At 33.9% G+C, this 14,265-nt stretch overlaps 1 protein-coding gene across 2 annotated transcripts in view; it reads right to left on the reverse strand.

Annotated features, from left to right (window-relative positions):
- LOC127870834 (endoplasmic reticulum lectin 1-like) overlaps positions 1–14,265 on the reverse strand; it is a 28,974-nt gene extending 14,709 nt beyond the window's left edge. The window contains exons 1-5 of one of the 2 annotated variants that reach the window (XM_052413366.1): positions 13,901–14,265; positions 13,199–13,291; positions 10,633–10,713; positions 7,218–7,295; positions 1,068–1,119 (exon numbers count right to left, since the gene is read on the reverse strand). In XM_052413366.1, coding sequence (XP_052269326.1) covers positions 1,068–1,119; positions 7,218–7,295; positions 10,633–10,713; positions 13,199–13,291; positions 13,901–14,047 — 451 coding nt within the window. In that variant the 5' untranslated portion in view covers positions 14,048–14,265. Of the gene's footprint in view, positions 1–1,067; positions 1,123–7,217; positions 7,296–10,632; positions 10,714–13,198; positions 13,292–13,900 lie in introns of both variants that reach the window. The other variant, XM_052413365.1, reaches the window with a different exon arrangement.

Here is a 14,265-nt window from a genome sequence, read left to right on the forward strand (position 1 = left end):
TAATTATAACCACAGGTTCGTGGCCAGTAGGCATGGCCAGCTTTGACCACAGGGTCGTGGCCACTAGGCATATTCAGTTTTGACCACAGGGTCGTGGCCACTAGTCATATTCAGTTTTGACCACAGGGTCGTGGCCACTAGGCATATTCAGTTTTGACCACAGGGTCGTGGCCACTAGACATATTCAGTTTTGACCACAGGGTCGTGGCCACTAGGCATATTCAGTTTTGACCACAGGGTTGTGGCCGCTAGCCATGGCCAGATTTCACCACAGGGTCGTGGTTAAAAAAAGCTTTGTAGAGGATCATTCTTCAATTTTATAAACCAAATACTACACTGTGGTTTCAGAGTAAGAGATTTAAATGTTATTTTGACAAAAACAAAAACAAGAAATGATATTATTCACAGACGAAAAATGAATTTTATTTTTTTAATGTCAACATTTGATATAAGGCTTATAAATTAAATGTAATCCTTTTTGGTAATGAAATAAGCTGTGCTCTGTGAAAAGGGGGTTTAATGCATGTGCCTAAAGTGTTAATATTAGCCTGTGCAGTCCACACAGGCTAATCAGGGACAACATTTTCTGCTTTCATGATATTTTATGTTTCAAGAAAGTCTCTTATTAGAACGAAGGCACCGCATAACAGGTGCCACACTCGGCTGCGGGTGCAGTTTTGAATAAATGAAAGCTTGTCAATTTTTATTTTTTTTTAGAGGTCACATGGACCTTGACCTTTGACCTAGTGACCCAAAAATGGGTGTGGCATGTAGAACTAATCAAGGTGCAGCTACATACGAAGTTTCAAAGATGTAGGTTGAAGAACTTTGATTTTAGAGCCAATGTTTAAAACCTTGACAAAATGTTAAGGATTTAGCACGACGAGGACGACACGTAACGACGACGACAAGCTGGCTTTGACAATACCGAATCTCCGAAAACAGCCGAGCTAAAAAATCAACAGAACACACAATATCATTTTGCATCATTGAAGACATATAATTTTTATATATATATATTTATATATATATATAAAATATATCAATCAAAAAGCAATACTAAATACCTGGCTCTTTTGGAGTATTCATTTTCCCCAGAAAATACTCCTGTGTTTTGACCTGCTGAAAAATAAAATTAAGCTATAATCATGTCTAACTATTCTCTTATGCTTATGATATTTAGCAATAAATTAAATAATCTGTAACTACACTGTACTGTGTCTATTTCTCACACACTCCTAAGTACATATTCTATACTCCCGCCTTAATTGTGGAGAAAAAGTTTTTATCCTGGAGATTATAGTGTTTATAATCTGCCTCTCAGAATATCTCAATTAGAAATGTCTGCAAACATCTATACCATCCCCCTTATTTTTGGCAGCCAATTTGTCAAAATGTGAAACACATTTTTAATACTGCATGTGCACATTGATAATAAAATTGATATAGGTCTTTCATTTGTCAAGATCAACTAGAATACTTATTTTGATTATTCTGGATTAAAGCTGGACCTTGTTTTTTTAATATAACATTGCTTGTCACTTCTGCAATATAATTTAACAATCCATTGATGCTTCATAAAGTTGCACTAGGTACAAATGGTTAGGAGATAACTTTTTTACATTCATTTAAAACTGTGACCTTGAGCCTCATTCTTGACACTCCTCACCAAGTAATTTGAACAATATAAGTGCCATTATAAAGTTAGATTTGTGTAATCATTGTTGAAAATTTGACTTGTAACCTAGTGTTTAACCTCATGAGACCCAGACTTTAACTTGGCCTAGATATGGATAACCTAGTTTCTTACTTCATGTGACCCAGTTTGAAACTTGATCTAAATATGGGTAACCTAGTTTCTTACTTCATGAGACCCAGTTTAAAACTTAGCCTAGATAAGGGTAACCTAGTTTATTACTTAATGAGACCCAGATCCAAACTTGATCTAGATATGGGTAACATAGATTCTTACTTCTTGAGAGCCAGTTTTAAACTTGGCCTAGATATTGGTAACTTTTTTTTCTTACTCATGAGACCCAGTATTAAACTTGGCCTAGATATGGATAACATAGTTTCTTACTTCATGAGACCCAGTATTAAACTTGGCCTAGATATGGGTAACCTAGTTTTTTACTTCATGTGACCCAGTTTTAAACTTGCCCTATATATGGGCAATCTAGTTTCTTACTTCATGAGACCCAGTTTTAAACTTGGCCTAGATATGGGTAACCTAGTTTCTTACTTCATGTGATCCAGTTTTAAATTTGGCCTAGATATGGGTAACCTAGTTTCTTACTTCATGAGACCCAGTTTTAAACTTGGCCTAGATATGGGTAACCTAGTTTCTTACTTCATGTGACCCAGTTTTAAATTTGGCCTAGATATGGGTAACATAGTTTCTTACTCAAGAGACCCAGTTTTGAACTCTGCCTAGACATGGGAAACCTTGCTTCTTACTTCATGTGACCAAGTTTTAAACTTGGCCTAGATATGGTCAAAACTAAAAGTGTCACATAAATGATGCCCCCACAACATACTTGGACACAGATAAATCCACTAACTATTCTACATTGGAACAAAAAGACGGAGGGAAATAATGTAGCTTAAACTGGTTGCATAAAAAAATCCTTTCTTTACAATCATCCTCTCATAAAGGTCATTTAGCTATGAAAGTTGGTGCGGAATCTTGCTACCAAGATATTAGAATTATTTGGGTACATAATTATTCTCCATTATGAAAAAAAAACACATAAAGATTAAGGGCTTTAACTTTGCCAAACCAGGTTGCAGCCAAAGTTTCTTCACATAAAGGGCTTTCAACTGTGAAAGTTTCAACAAGATCCATCCTGACATTAAACAGCACTTAAAAAACACAATCTTTACAAATATAAAACAAAGAAACAAAGGCCATGCTTAAAAAATCCTTCATTTGGAATAACCTGACCAGCTCACTGAAATTGCGCAGAGCAATAAAAAAATATTTTTTTATTTTTTAAGGGGGGGGGGGGGGGGATCTAAACAACAAGAGGGCCATGGACCCTAAGGCGCTCACCTGAGACCCTAACTTAACTATTCTGACAAAATAGAGATCAAACCCATTAACGTTCTTTATGAACATAAATATTTAATTTCTGGGCAATTACATATGGGAATGGCAGTATAAAGAACAGATGTGACCAAATTGACCTTGCATTGTACCCTTAACCTTACCTTGTGTGCATCATTTTGTCTTATCATCCTCATCACTTCGGCCAAGCTATTTGAAAATCCATCTATGCAAGGCGGAGAGAAAAGCACTTAATGACCCAACAATCCTCTAAATGTAAGGGCATAGAAAATAAAAAAAATTTAAAGAAGCTTTACAGGATTTCTAATGTTTTTTAAATTCTAAATGGAAATAGCCAAAAAAACATGAAGATTTTTTTAAGGCTTTATACAGATTGTGAAAGTTCAAGGTTGGATGAAAAGAGAAGTATCTATAATGTAAACATACAAATGTTACAAGATGATGCCACCATAAAAATCGCCATAATTCTGAGTTTGATACTACAAACAAATACGGATTTATTTAATAATCTTTAGCATAATTTAATACTTAATTTTGTAAAATATAATATTTTGCAGATTTGATTTAATTAAGAACATTTAAATGTTTATTATAATATTGTAACACTTCCTTCCATCATGTTTAAGCCCCATAAACCCTCACAATCAACGAATATTAAGTAAAATATACAAGAGGGCCATGATGGCCCTGAGCTGCTCACCAGACTAATCTTGCTACATCAACTTAAATTCTATCAGACCCATATACAATCCCAAGCCACATTTCATTAATTAATACATTCCGACAAAATTTCATTAAGACATGATGAAAATTGTGACCTCTTTCATCTACAAAAGGTTTTACTAGAATTGGCCCGTTGACCTAATTTTTGACCCCAGATGACCCATATACGATCCAAAATCAGATATTATTAAGATAAACATTCTGACCAAATTTCATAAACATCTGATGAAAACTGTGACCTCTATTGTCTACACAAGGTTTTTCTATTATTTGACCTAGTGACCTAGACTTTGACCCCAGATGACCTAAATACAACCCAACCCAGATTTCATCAAGATAAACATTCTGACCAAATTTCATAAAGATTGGATGAAAACTGACCTCTATTGTCTACACAAGGTTTTTCTATTATTTGACCTAGTGATCTAGATTTTGACCCCAGATGACCCAAATACAATCCCAACCCAGATTTTATCAAGATAAACATTCTGACTAAATTTCATAAAAATCTGATGAAAACCGTGGCTTCTAGAAGACTGATTTCGCAGGAATTCGCGGCACCAACACAGATGATATTTTAGTGTAAATTATTATAAAAAATTTATTTATTGAGAAATATTCATGAAACTTGGTATGCATATGTTAAATGACATGTTCTTTTCATTTTTAAGGTCCATTTTTCTCTATCTGCAAGTGCAAACATTTTTTTCCTATAAAAACCATGATGTCATTATTTTATTTTTTTTAAGTTAATAACTGTATGTCGGATTACTTTGATGTCATTCCCAAACTGCTTTTGTCTATTTAAATTTTTACATAAAACTTAACATATTAAACATGTCAATATAAGTTAAATCATTAAACAAACAAACATGTGGTTGAACAGAATACATTTATTGCCAATACACACAAATAGACATAATACATTGAGTACAAAATTGTAAAAATGTCCCTTAATAGTTTACATACAGGATGATTATCTATAATGAAAATAATGCCTTTTCCTTTTATTTATAACAGAATAAATTCACAAACAAATATATATAAACATTAATAAAACTAAAATATAATTATATACAATTATTGAATATAAAAATCCTTTCACTTTCTTCTTTCCATTTTATGTTTATTTCACCAGCATTTTTCACCCTGTATTTCAGTGTACTGTCATTTGCATCAGATGGATGTAAATGTCTCAACCATTCCATCAGTACTGTTATTGGAAAATTGTCTTTGTTAACATAAGCTTTTAACTCAATAACAAGTCTGTTGGTCAGTTGTTCTGCCTTTATGGGCTGAATAGTCATTCAATACTTGCAAAGTTAAACCGATTTGTTGGCAGTAAGGGCCTGGGAAGTTTCCGGAGTCCATCTTCATATCCTCCCTTCAGACCAGACCATGGAAGTTTTGTGGGATTACAATACACCTGAAACATAATTAAGACACACATTGCAATAAAATAACATGAACAGTCTGCCATAAAAAAAATGTGCACAATTGAGAAATAATGAGAACCAAATGTCTTAAGTAGTTAAGACCTAAATACTGTCCTCTGCACATTTAATATTGTACATATATATTGAAACAACTTAATCATTAAAATCCTTAATACTTATATAACATGTATACCATTATTTGTTTCGAGAAAAATCAATCACTTTACCAAAACTAATTGGTATATTATGGTTTAAAATCGCAGGTCGAAATGATGCGTATCTGAAATTATATACAGTACTGTTTACATAATTTGTTTAGAATTTAAATGTCCTTACAAACAGAAAATAACTAATTAGTGACAGAAAACACAGAAATATATTAGATGAATTGAGTAACACCCACTGTAGTGTTTTTCTTTTGCTTAATAAGGCTTTATTCTGTGAATATTTCGTTAATTTTTTGCTAAGCGAAGGAAATTCAAAATGGCGGCTTTGCCGTAGAAGATTTGGGATTTTCGTAACCACTGAACTTTGAACAAAAATGCGTTAGGGTAAACGTGAACCGATTTTGTCATGAAATATATCAAATTAAAGCTTAGAGTATGTACTATTTAACGATATAACTTTTATTGATACATACCGATTAAGTTTCCGACAAATTCACGCAGACTTTGGTCCATTCTAACACAATTGTTTACAAGCCGATTTTAACGGAAGTTGCATCATCATGAAGGGGAATTCCTCCTCTGTTTGGTTAATTTAACTTCATAAATATTCATAAGGATTTACCTCACAGCAAAACACGTGGAAAATACCCACCGTCACCGAACCGTGTCTGCCGCGGACATGTGAAAATACCAATAAACCGCATTGCTCAATAATTAAGCAACGATTAATAACACTTATCCTTTATGGATTTTCATGAAATAAAAACCATGATTACAATTTTTTTATTCTCTTTAATCTGATATATAAATTATTATTATACACTTAGTGAAAAACAATTAATTATGCTGTTAAAGGTTTTTCTATTATCTGACCTAGTGACCTAGTTTTTGACCCCAGATGACCCATATACAATCCCAACCCTGATTTCATCAAGACAAACATTCTGACCAAATTTCATAAAGATTGAATGAAAACTGTGACCTCTGTTGTCTACACAAGGTTTTTCTATTATTTGACCTAGTGACCTAGTTTTTGACCCCAGATGACCCAAATACTATCCCAACCCAGATTTCATCAAGATATACATTCTGACCAAATTTCATAAAGATTGGATGAAAACGGTGACCTCTATTGTCTACACAAGGTTTTTCTATTATTTGACCTAGTGACCTAGTTTTTGACCCCAGATGACCCAAATACAATCCCAACCCAGATTTCATCAAGATAAACATTCTGACCAAATTTCATAAAGATTGGATGAAAACTGTGACCTCTATTGTCTACACAAGGTTTTTCTATTATTTGACCTAGTGACCTAGTTTTTGACCCCATATGACCCAAACACAATCCCAACCCAGATTTCATCAAGATAAACATTCTGACCAAATTTCATAAAGATTGGATGAAAACTGTGACCTCTACTGTCTACACAAACAAATTGTTGACGGAAACACGCACGCAAACACGCACGCACATACGGACCCAGACATCACACGGTCACATAAGCTCACCATGTCACTTCGTGATAGGTGAGCTAAAAAAAAAATAAGGTAAACAAATATAAAAAAAACATTGTTGGTCATAGCGATTGCTGTAATGTCAACGCAGATGTGGTCTGGTAACATAGAATTAACTCTATACAAAATGCTTGTTTTTATTTTATGTGAATTTCCGGCTTCGATATCCGAAAATTAACGACAGCTCATATGAACTACGTTGTGCTTCTGCAATGCCAGAATCCAATATTATGCTTATTTTACTTTAATATTCGTTGCTTTGGAGTGTTTATGTGGCTTTAACTGATAAAAGATAGATAAACATACCACGCCCAGTTCCTTGTTATCATGATACTGCCTGATATGCTTCCCATGACATAGCTCATAGGTCCAATAACTTTCTATCTGCAACAAAGCAACAGTACACATACATGTATATGCCATAGGTCCAATAACTTTCTATCTGCAACAAAGCAACAGTACACATACATGTATATGCCATAGGTCCAATAACTTTCTATCTGCAACAAAGCAACAGTACACATACATGTATACGCCATAGGTCCAATAACTTTCTATCTGCAACAAAGCAAGAGTACACATATATGACATAGGTCCAATAACTTTCTATCTGCAACAAAGCAAGAGTACACATATATGCCATAGGTCCAATAACTTTCTATCTGCAACAAAGCAAGAGTACACATATATGCAATAGGTCCAATAACTTTCTATCTGCAACAAAGCAAGAGTACACATATATGCAATAGGTCCAATAACTTTCTATCTGCAAAAAAGCAAGAGTACACATATATGCAATAGGTCCAATAACTTTCTATCTGCAACAAAGCAAGAGTACACATATACGCCATAGGTCCAATAACTTTCTATCTGCAACAAAGCAAGAGTACACATATATGCAATAGGTCCAATAACTTTCTATCTGCAACAAAGCAAGAGTACACATATACGCCATAGGTCCAATAACTTTCTATCTGCAACAAAGCAAGAGTACACATATACACCATAGGTCCAATAACTTTCTATCTGCAACAAAGCAAGAGTTCACATATATGCAATAGGTCCAATAACTTTCTATCTGCAACAAAGCAACAGTACACATATATGCCATAGGTCCAATAACTTTCTATCTGCAACAAAGCAAGAGTACACATATACACCATAGGTCCAATAACTTTCTATCTGCAACAAAGCAACAGTACACATATATGCAATAGGTCCAATAACTTTCTATCTGCAACAAAGCAAGAGTACACATATACGCCATAGGTCCAATAACTTTCTATCTGCAACAAAGCAAGAGTACACATATATGCAATAGGTCCAATAACTTTCTATCTGCAACAAAGCAAGAGCACACATATACGCCATAGGTCCAATAACTTTCTATCTGCAACAAAGCAAGAGTACACATATACACCATAGGTCCAATAACTTTCTATCTGCAACAAAGCAAGAGTTCACATATATGCAATAGGTCCAATAACTTTCTATCTGCAACAAAGCAACAGTACACATATATGCCATAGGTCCAATAACTTTCTATCTGCAACAAAGCAAGAGTACACATATACACCATAGGTCCAATAACTTTCTATCTGCAACAAAGCAAGAGTTCACATATATGCAATAGGTCCAATAACTTTCTATCTGCAACAAAGCAACAGTACGTATATATGCAATAGGTCAAATAACTTTCTATCTGCAACAAAGCAAGAGTACACATATACGCCATAGGTCCAATAACTTTCTATCTGCAACAAAGCAAGAGTACACATATATGCCATAGGTCCAATAACTTTCTATCTGCAACAAAGCAAGAGTACACATTTATACACCAAAGTTCCAATAACTTTCTATCTGCAACAAAGCAAGAGTACACATATATGCCATAGGTCCAATAACTTTCTATCTGCAACAAAGCAAGAGTACACATATATCATATATGTGTACCCTTGCTTTGTTGCAGATAGAAAGTTATTGGACCTATGGCAAATATGATATATGCCAAAGGTCCAATAACTTTCTATCTGCAACAAAGCAAGAGTACACATGTATGCCATAGATCCAATAACTTTCTATCTGCAACAAAGCAAGTGTACATATATATGCCATAGATCCAATAACTTTTTATCTGCAACAAAGCAAGAGTACACATATATGCAATAGGTCCAATAACTTTCTATCTGCAACAAAGCAAGAGTACACATATATGCCATAGGTCCAATAACTTTCTATGTGCAACGAGGCAAGTGTACACATATATGCCATAGATCCAATAACTTTTTATCTGCAACAAAGCAAGAGTACACATATATGCAATAGGTCCAATAACTTTCTATCTGCAACAAAGCAAGAGTACACATATACGCCATAGGTCCAATAACGTTTTATCTGCAACAAAGCAAGAGTTCACATATACGCCATAGTTCCAATAACTTTCTATCTGCAACAAAGCAAGAGTACACATATACGCCATAGGTCCAATAACTTTCTATTGGCAACAAAGCAAGAGTACACATATACGCCATAATTCCAATAACTTTCAATCTGCAACAAAGCAAGAGTACACATATACGCCATAGGTCCAATAACTTTTTATCTGCAACAAAGCAAGAGTTCACATATACGCCATAGTTCCAATAACTTTCTATCTGCAACAAAGCAAGAGTACACATATACGCCATAGGTCCAATAACTTTCTATTGGCAACAAAGCAAGAGTACACATATACGCCATAATTCCAATAACTTTCAATCTGCAACAAAGCAAGAGTACACATATACGCCATACATTTAACAAGAGCTGTCCCAAAGCAGCATGCTCAATTATTCTTCATTTAAATATTTGTATATACACTGCATATTGGAACACTAAAGGATATTAATTATGGCTATATTGTGAATGAAACTTTAATGACCTGTTTCTACACAACTGATGGATTAACTATTTAATCAGCCATTGATAAATTTGCATGTGAACTATTTAATTTCACAGAATATCATACAAACAAAAGACATAGCTGTTTAAAAACATTTTAACTGCATGTATACCGCAAATTCCCACTTTTGTTGTAGTTGTTGTTGTTACTGTGTCTTGACTTCAATTTAATGTAATGATATCTAAGTTTGTGTACACAATAAGGCATACATAACATTAAGTGACCGTACCTTTCCATCTTAGCTGCACATGAATTTTAATATGCATAAATAAGTACATTTTTTGTATGTTATCGTCAGATTACTCACATTTCTGTTCTAGTCGCAGTCATTTTGTCGTATTGCATAGTGGTCAATTTTAAGCTATTTTCAGCAGCAAGTTGGCAAAGCATGAAACAGGTTGATGAAATCTCTGTTTTTTCCTCCTTTAAAGTATTGTTTCATCTTTGTAAGCGCCAATAATTTGTTAAACATAAATTTCTGTTTGATGTTCAATATGGCATGAAAACGGCCAAGAATTCTTTGTCAGGTCAAGTAAAAAATTGGTCTGTGACCTTTTTTTTGCTCTCTTGAGTATCAAAGAGGGCAAGGGAGGAATGTGTGACATGTGTATAAAATGCCCTAGCAAACCATGTGAAAGTGGGACATGCCCTGTTAGGTAGGGATGTTTGAAATGTGAGAGAGATGCCTTAGCAAACCTGGGGCATGCCATGTTAGGCACAAATGTGTTGCTTCTTTTTTGCACATTTTACCATAAACTCATAACAAATGGAAATATATACCCTATATGAACAGGATGGGGAAGAAAACAACTCCTTCATCAATTCGTCTGGACTAGGACCATTATAAGTTGCTTTCCTGGTCTGAAAATAATAAGTTTATTCATCACAAAAGCAACAGCCAACAATCGATTTATATATTATCAATTTCCTGGTTCATTAGTGTATACTTTTACTGGTTTGTATTAGATACTGTTTACTGCAAAATGATGCTAGAGAAAGTTTTGAAAGCTGACATGGAATTTAAATAAGCACTATTTGAAGTTTCACAATTTTATAAATTTCCTAAAAATTACTACAAAAACATCCATGACTTTGTTTCTATCTAAACAGTATATAGTTAAATCATTTTGTGTATAGGAGGTTTTGGGGATTCGGATAATGACGCAGTCTTCACGATAGTTCATTTTATCCACTAGCCATTCGGGCTACTTGAATGGTGACGACAAGTAGCCCGGCAGCAAAAATTACTAGCCCAAAGTAGATTTGTTAAAATATACACCCTGCTAAAGGGTTTCATCTTTCAATAGCAGATAATCTATTTAAAAGTAAAATTGTCTCCAGGGCATGTTAACTGTAAAGCCTATTGCAAAAACTATTGCAACACAATATAACAAGTCAAGGTAATTATGTCCTTTATTAATCAAATCAAAAGTCTTTAACATGTGATAAACAACTTCTTCGTTCATCTCATCGTCACTGCCATCTTGGAGATCCTCTTTGTCAGAAACCATATCGATAGTTATTTTCCAGAAGTTTACTTGACAAGTGAAGGCATAGATCATACGATGGCATACTTTTATCATACATGTTGACTTTTTTCTTATGCTGTGTTTTTAAGCATAGCTTATTAAACTCTGTCTTACAGAAGAAGCTTCTCCTTCATCACTGATTTTTAACCACTTTTCTTGAAATTCACGTTTCCGTGATTTTTCATAGTCATTTGTTGACTTACGATCAGTAGTGGGCAGTTTCTTGCCAGGCTTCGCTTTAGCTACGTATTTACGCATTATGCAGCCTTATGCGCGTAGGGACTTACAACTTTGGAAATAAACACACATACAAGGTTACAAAGTAAAACGATGTTTATTCCGGAAATGCAAGCTGCATACATTGATTGGTTTCCTTCAGCAGTAAACACATCAGCATGACGTATGCCAATAGTAAATAACCAGTTTAAATTGTTCACCACGTGGCCTGGGTTACGACTTGAAAATGACCGTTGAATGTATGGACCAATCGGAACGCATTTAAATCTCGTATTTTAGGCGAAGTTGAACGAAGTTCTGTCGGAAATCTTCGGGAAGTACTAAAAAAATAATGACGTCTATCACACTTAAAAATGTAAACAATATTAATACACGGAATTTCTAATGGCCCACCGGGCGTACGATATCGCAATTTTAATAGGCCCGAGCTATAATTTTCACGCCCAGGCCACCGGGCGTGCGCTTATTTCGCAGACTGATGACGTAACGTTTGCACATGCTCTAATTTTGGCCGTCAACACTACAGCCATTTCGCTATTGTTTGTATTTGATGAACCGCATCGTGATAAGCTTACCATAACAATCTCTACTTGGCACAGCTTCGCGACCATTATTAAGAACAAAACAATACTCAGAAATGGAATTCTTTCAGAATAAATTGAATTCAATAAACGAACACAAATAAGGACGAAGACAAACAACAAATATATTTATTTAATGTAATCAACATAAGGTAACTGATTTGAACCTTTATAAGTCTGTAAAAACTTACCTTGTTACAGATTAAATAAATCCTCGTAATAAATGTAATTGCTTTTATTTAATTGTTCACACCAATTTTGACACTCTTTGTTTAAGCATGTTCAACCCAGTGTTTAATTTCCCCTTTGTTCATCACAAACCGATTATCTCGTTATGATCTGATACTGTCCAGACAATTACTAAGAAAACAGGGTGTCATAAATCAAGGGACTTATAATTGATTCAATGCACCTCGAGTTGCACTAAATTTTGATCGCTGATGAAACATAACACTATCAAATCCACACAACTTATTATTATAATCAAATTATTATATGTTTTATTATATTTGAGCTACCATTTATTAAAGTCTTACTTTAAGAAAGACTACGGCTAATTTATAGTTTGGTTTTGTCAGTACTTAGTGTTCCGACCACCTTTACTCTGATGCTAATTCGTATTTTTATAAAGAGGAAATTATATTTATGATTAAACATTTCTTAATACTAAATATGATATATTTGTAATATTATTTTGGTGTTTTCATGTTTATTTCGGATTTTTTTGTATCGATTTATTGACTGAACAAAAGCCCTCTGTTCATCTTTTACGTTACTGTAACCAGTGCTATTGACGGCCAATCTATTTTTAGTAACGGAAAACCCCTCTTGTGACGTCACACCAAAACCTCCTATTTTAAAATGCAAATTGCAATCAACATGTAAATCTATTCACAACACAACTTTGTTTTTATGCTTTTATTGCTTACCGGTATTAACAATTTCTAAAGACTGTACATATTTTGTTAAAAAAAAACAACATAAATATGATTATCTTACTGCATCAATGGATTCTCTTGACTCTGGAATAACGCACTGAAAGTACTCATTTTCTTCTGTTTGCATCAGGATTATTTCTCTGTTATTACTTTCCTACAAATAAGAGTATGGCAATGTTAACTAAAGAATGCTTAGCTACAGGTAAAGGCTATTCTTAAGGTTACTTCAGGCGGTAATTCCTTCAGGCCCTTTACTTTTTGTCCAATGGTATTTTACTCCCTGAACCTAAAAGGGTCTTAAGGGTATTAAAGAATTGTTAAGGGTATCATCTCAGAGCTTCAGATTAAAAGAGTTTAAAATGTAAATATACATCTCATGAAATACTAACGTTTTTCAACTAAATTTATTTTTAAAAAACGTTTTCTGATACAACACAGTTTTTCCCAAATATTGTCTTTAGTCAAGATTGAATTTTACCAATTTCATAATTTTCTTAATGGCATTAGCATTTCATGCTTGCAATGTCTAAATGATATTTCCAGAAAGAAACTATTGATAGAACAACATGTATTTTATAGGTCTTAAACATACATGGGACATATTTTTTTACATGGTCTTTGCCTTTACCAGGAAGAATTTTCAGCTGTATGTATCTACTGATAAAAGATCAAAGCAATCAAGAAGAACTAAAGCTGGAAGTAGGATTATTGCCACTACTAGACTAGACGGTATAAATATTACATTATTTTCAAATACACTTACATGTTTAATTTTCTCTATGTTAGTTTGACCAGACCAATTTATCTCATATAAATCATCATCTTTTATTGGACTAAAGTTTGCTTTTCCTGTTCTACCAATTCCAACAAGTATAACAGACACAGTCAAAATCGAACTGTAAAAAGTCATGATTCAGTTTGTTTTGCTAGTTTGTAATGGGCGCAGCCATCTTCTAGTGCAGATGATAATAGTGACGTGTCAATAAGTATAACATTAACAACAATAAAGAAAGCACCAAAAATTCGTAAATTATTTTTGATACGTCATAAAATTAAAAACTGTATGCATTTTTCAATTAATTTTATTTTCCACATATCGGTGACCGTTCCTAGTATGTGTTTTGCAGA

Source organism: Dreissena polymorpha, chromosome 3 (genome assembly GCF_020536995.1).
Source record: "Dreissena polymorpha isolate Duluth1 chromosome 3, UMN_Dpol_1.0, whole genome shotgun sequence".
Taxonomy (NCBI): Eukaryota; Metazoa; Mollusca; class Bivalvia; order Myida; family Dreissenidae; genus Dreissena; species Dreissena polymorpha.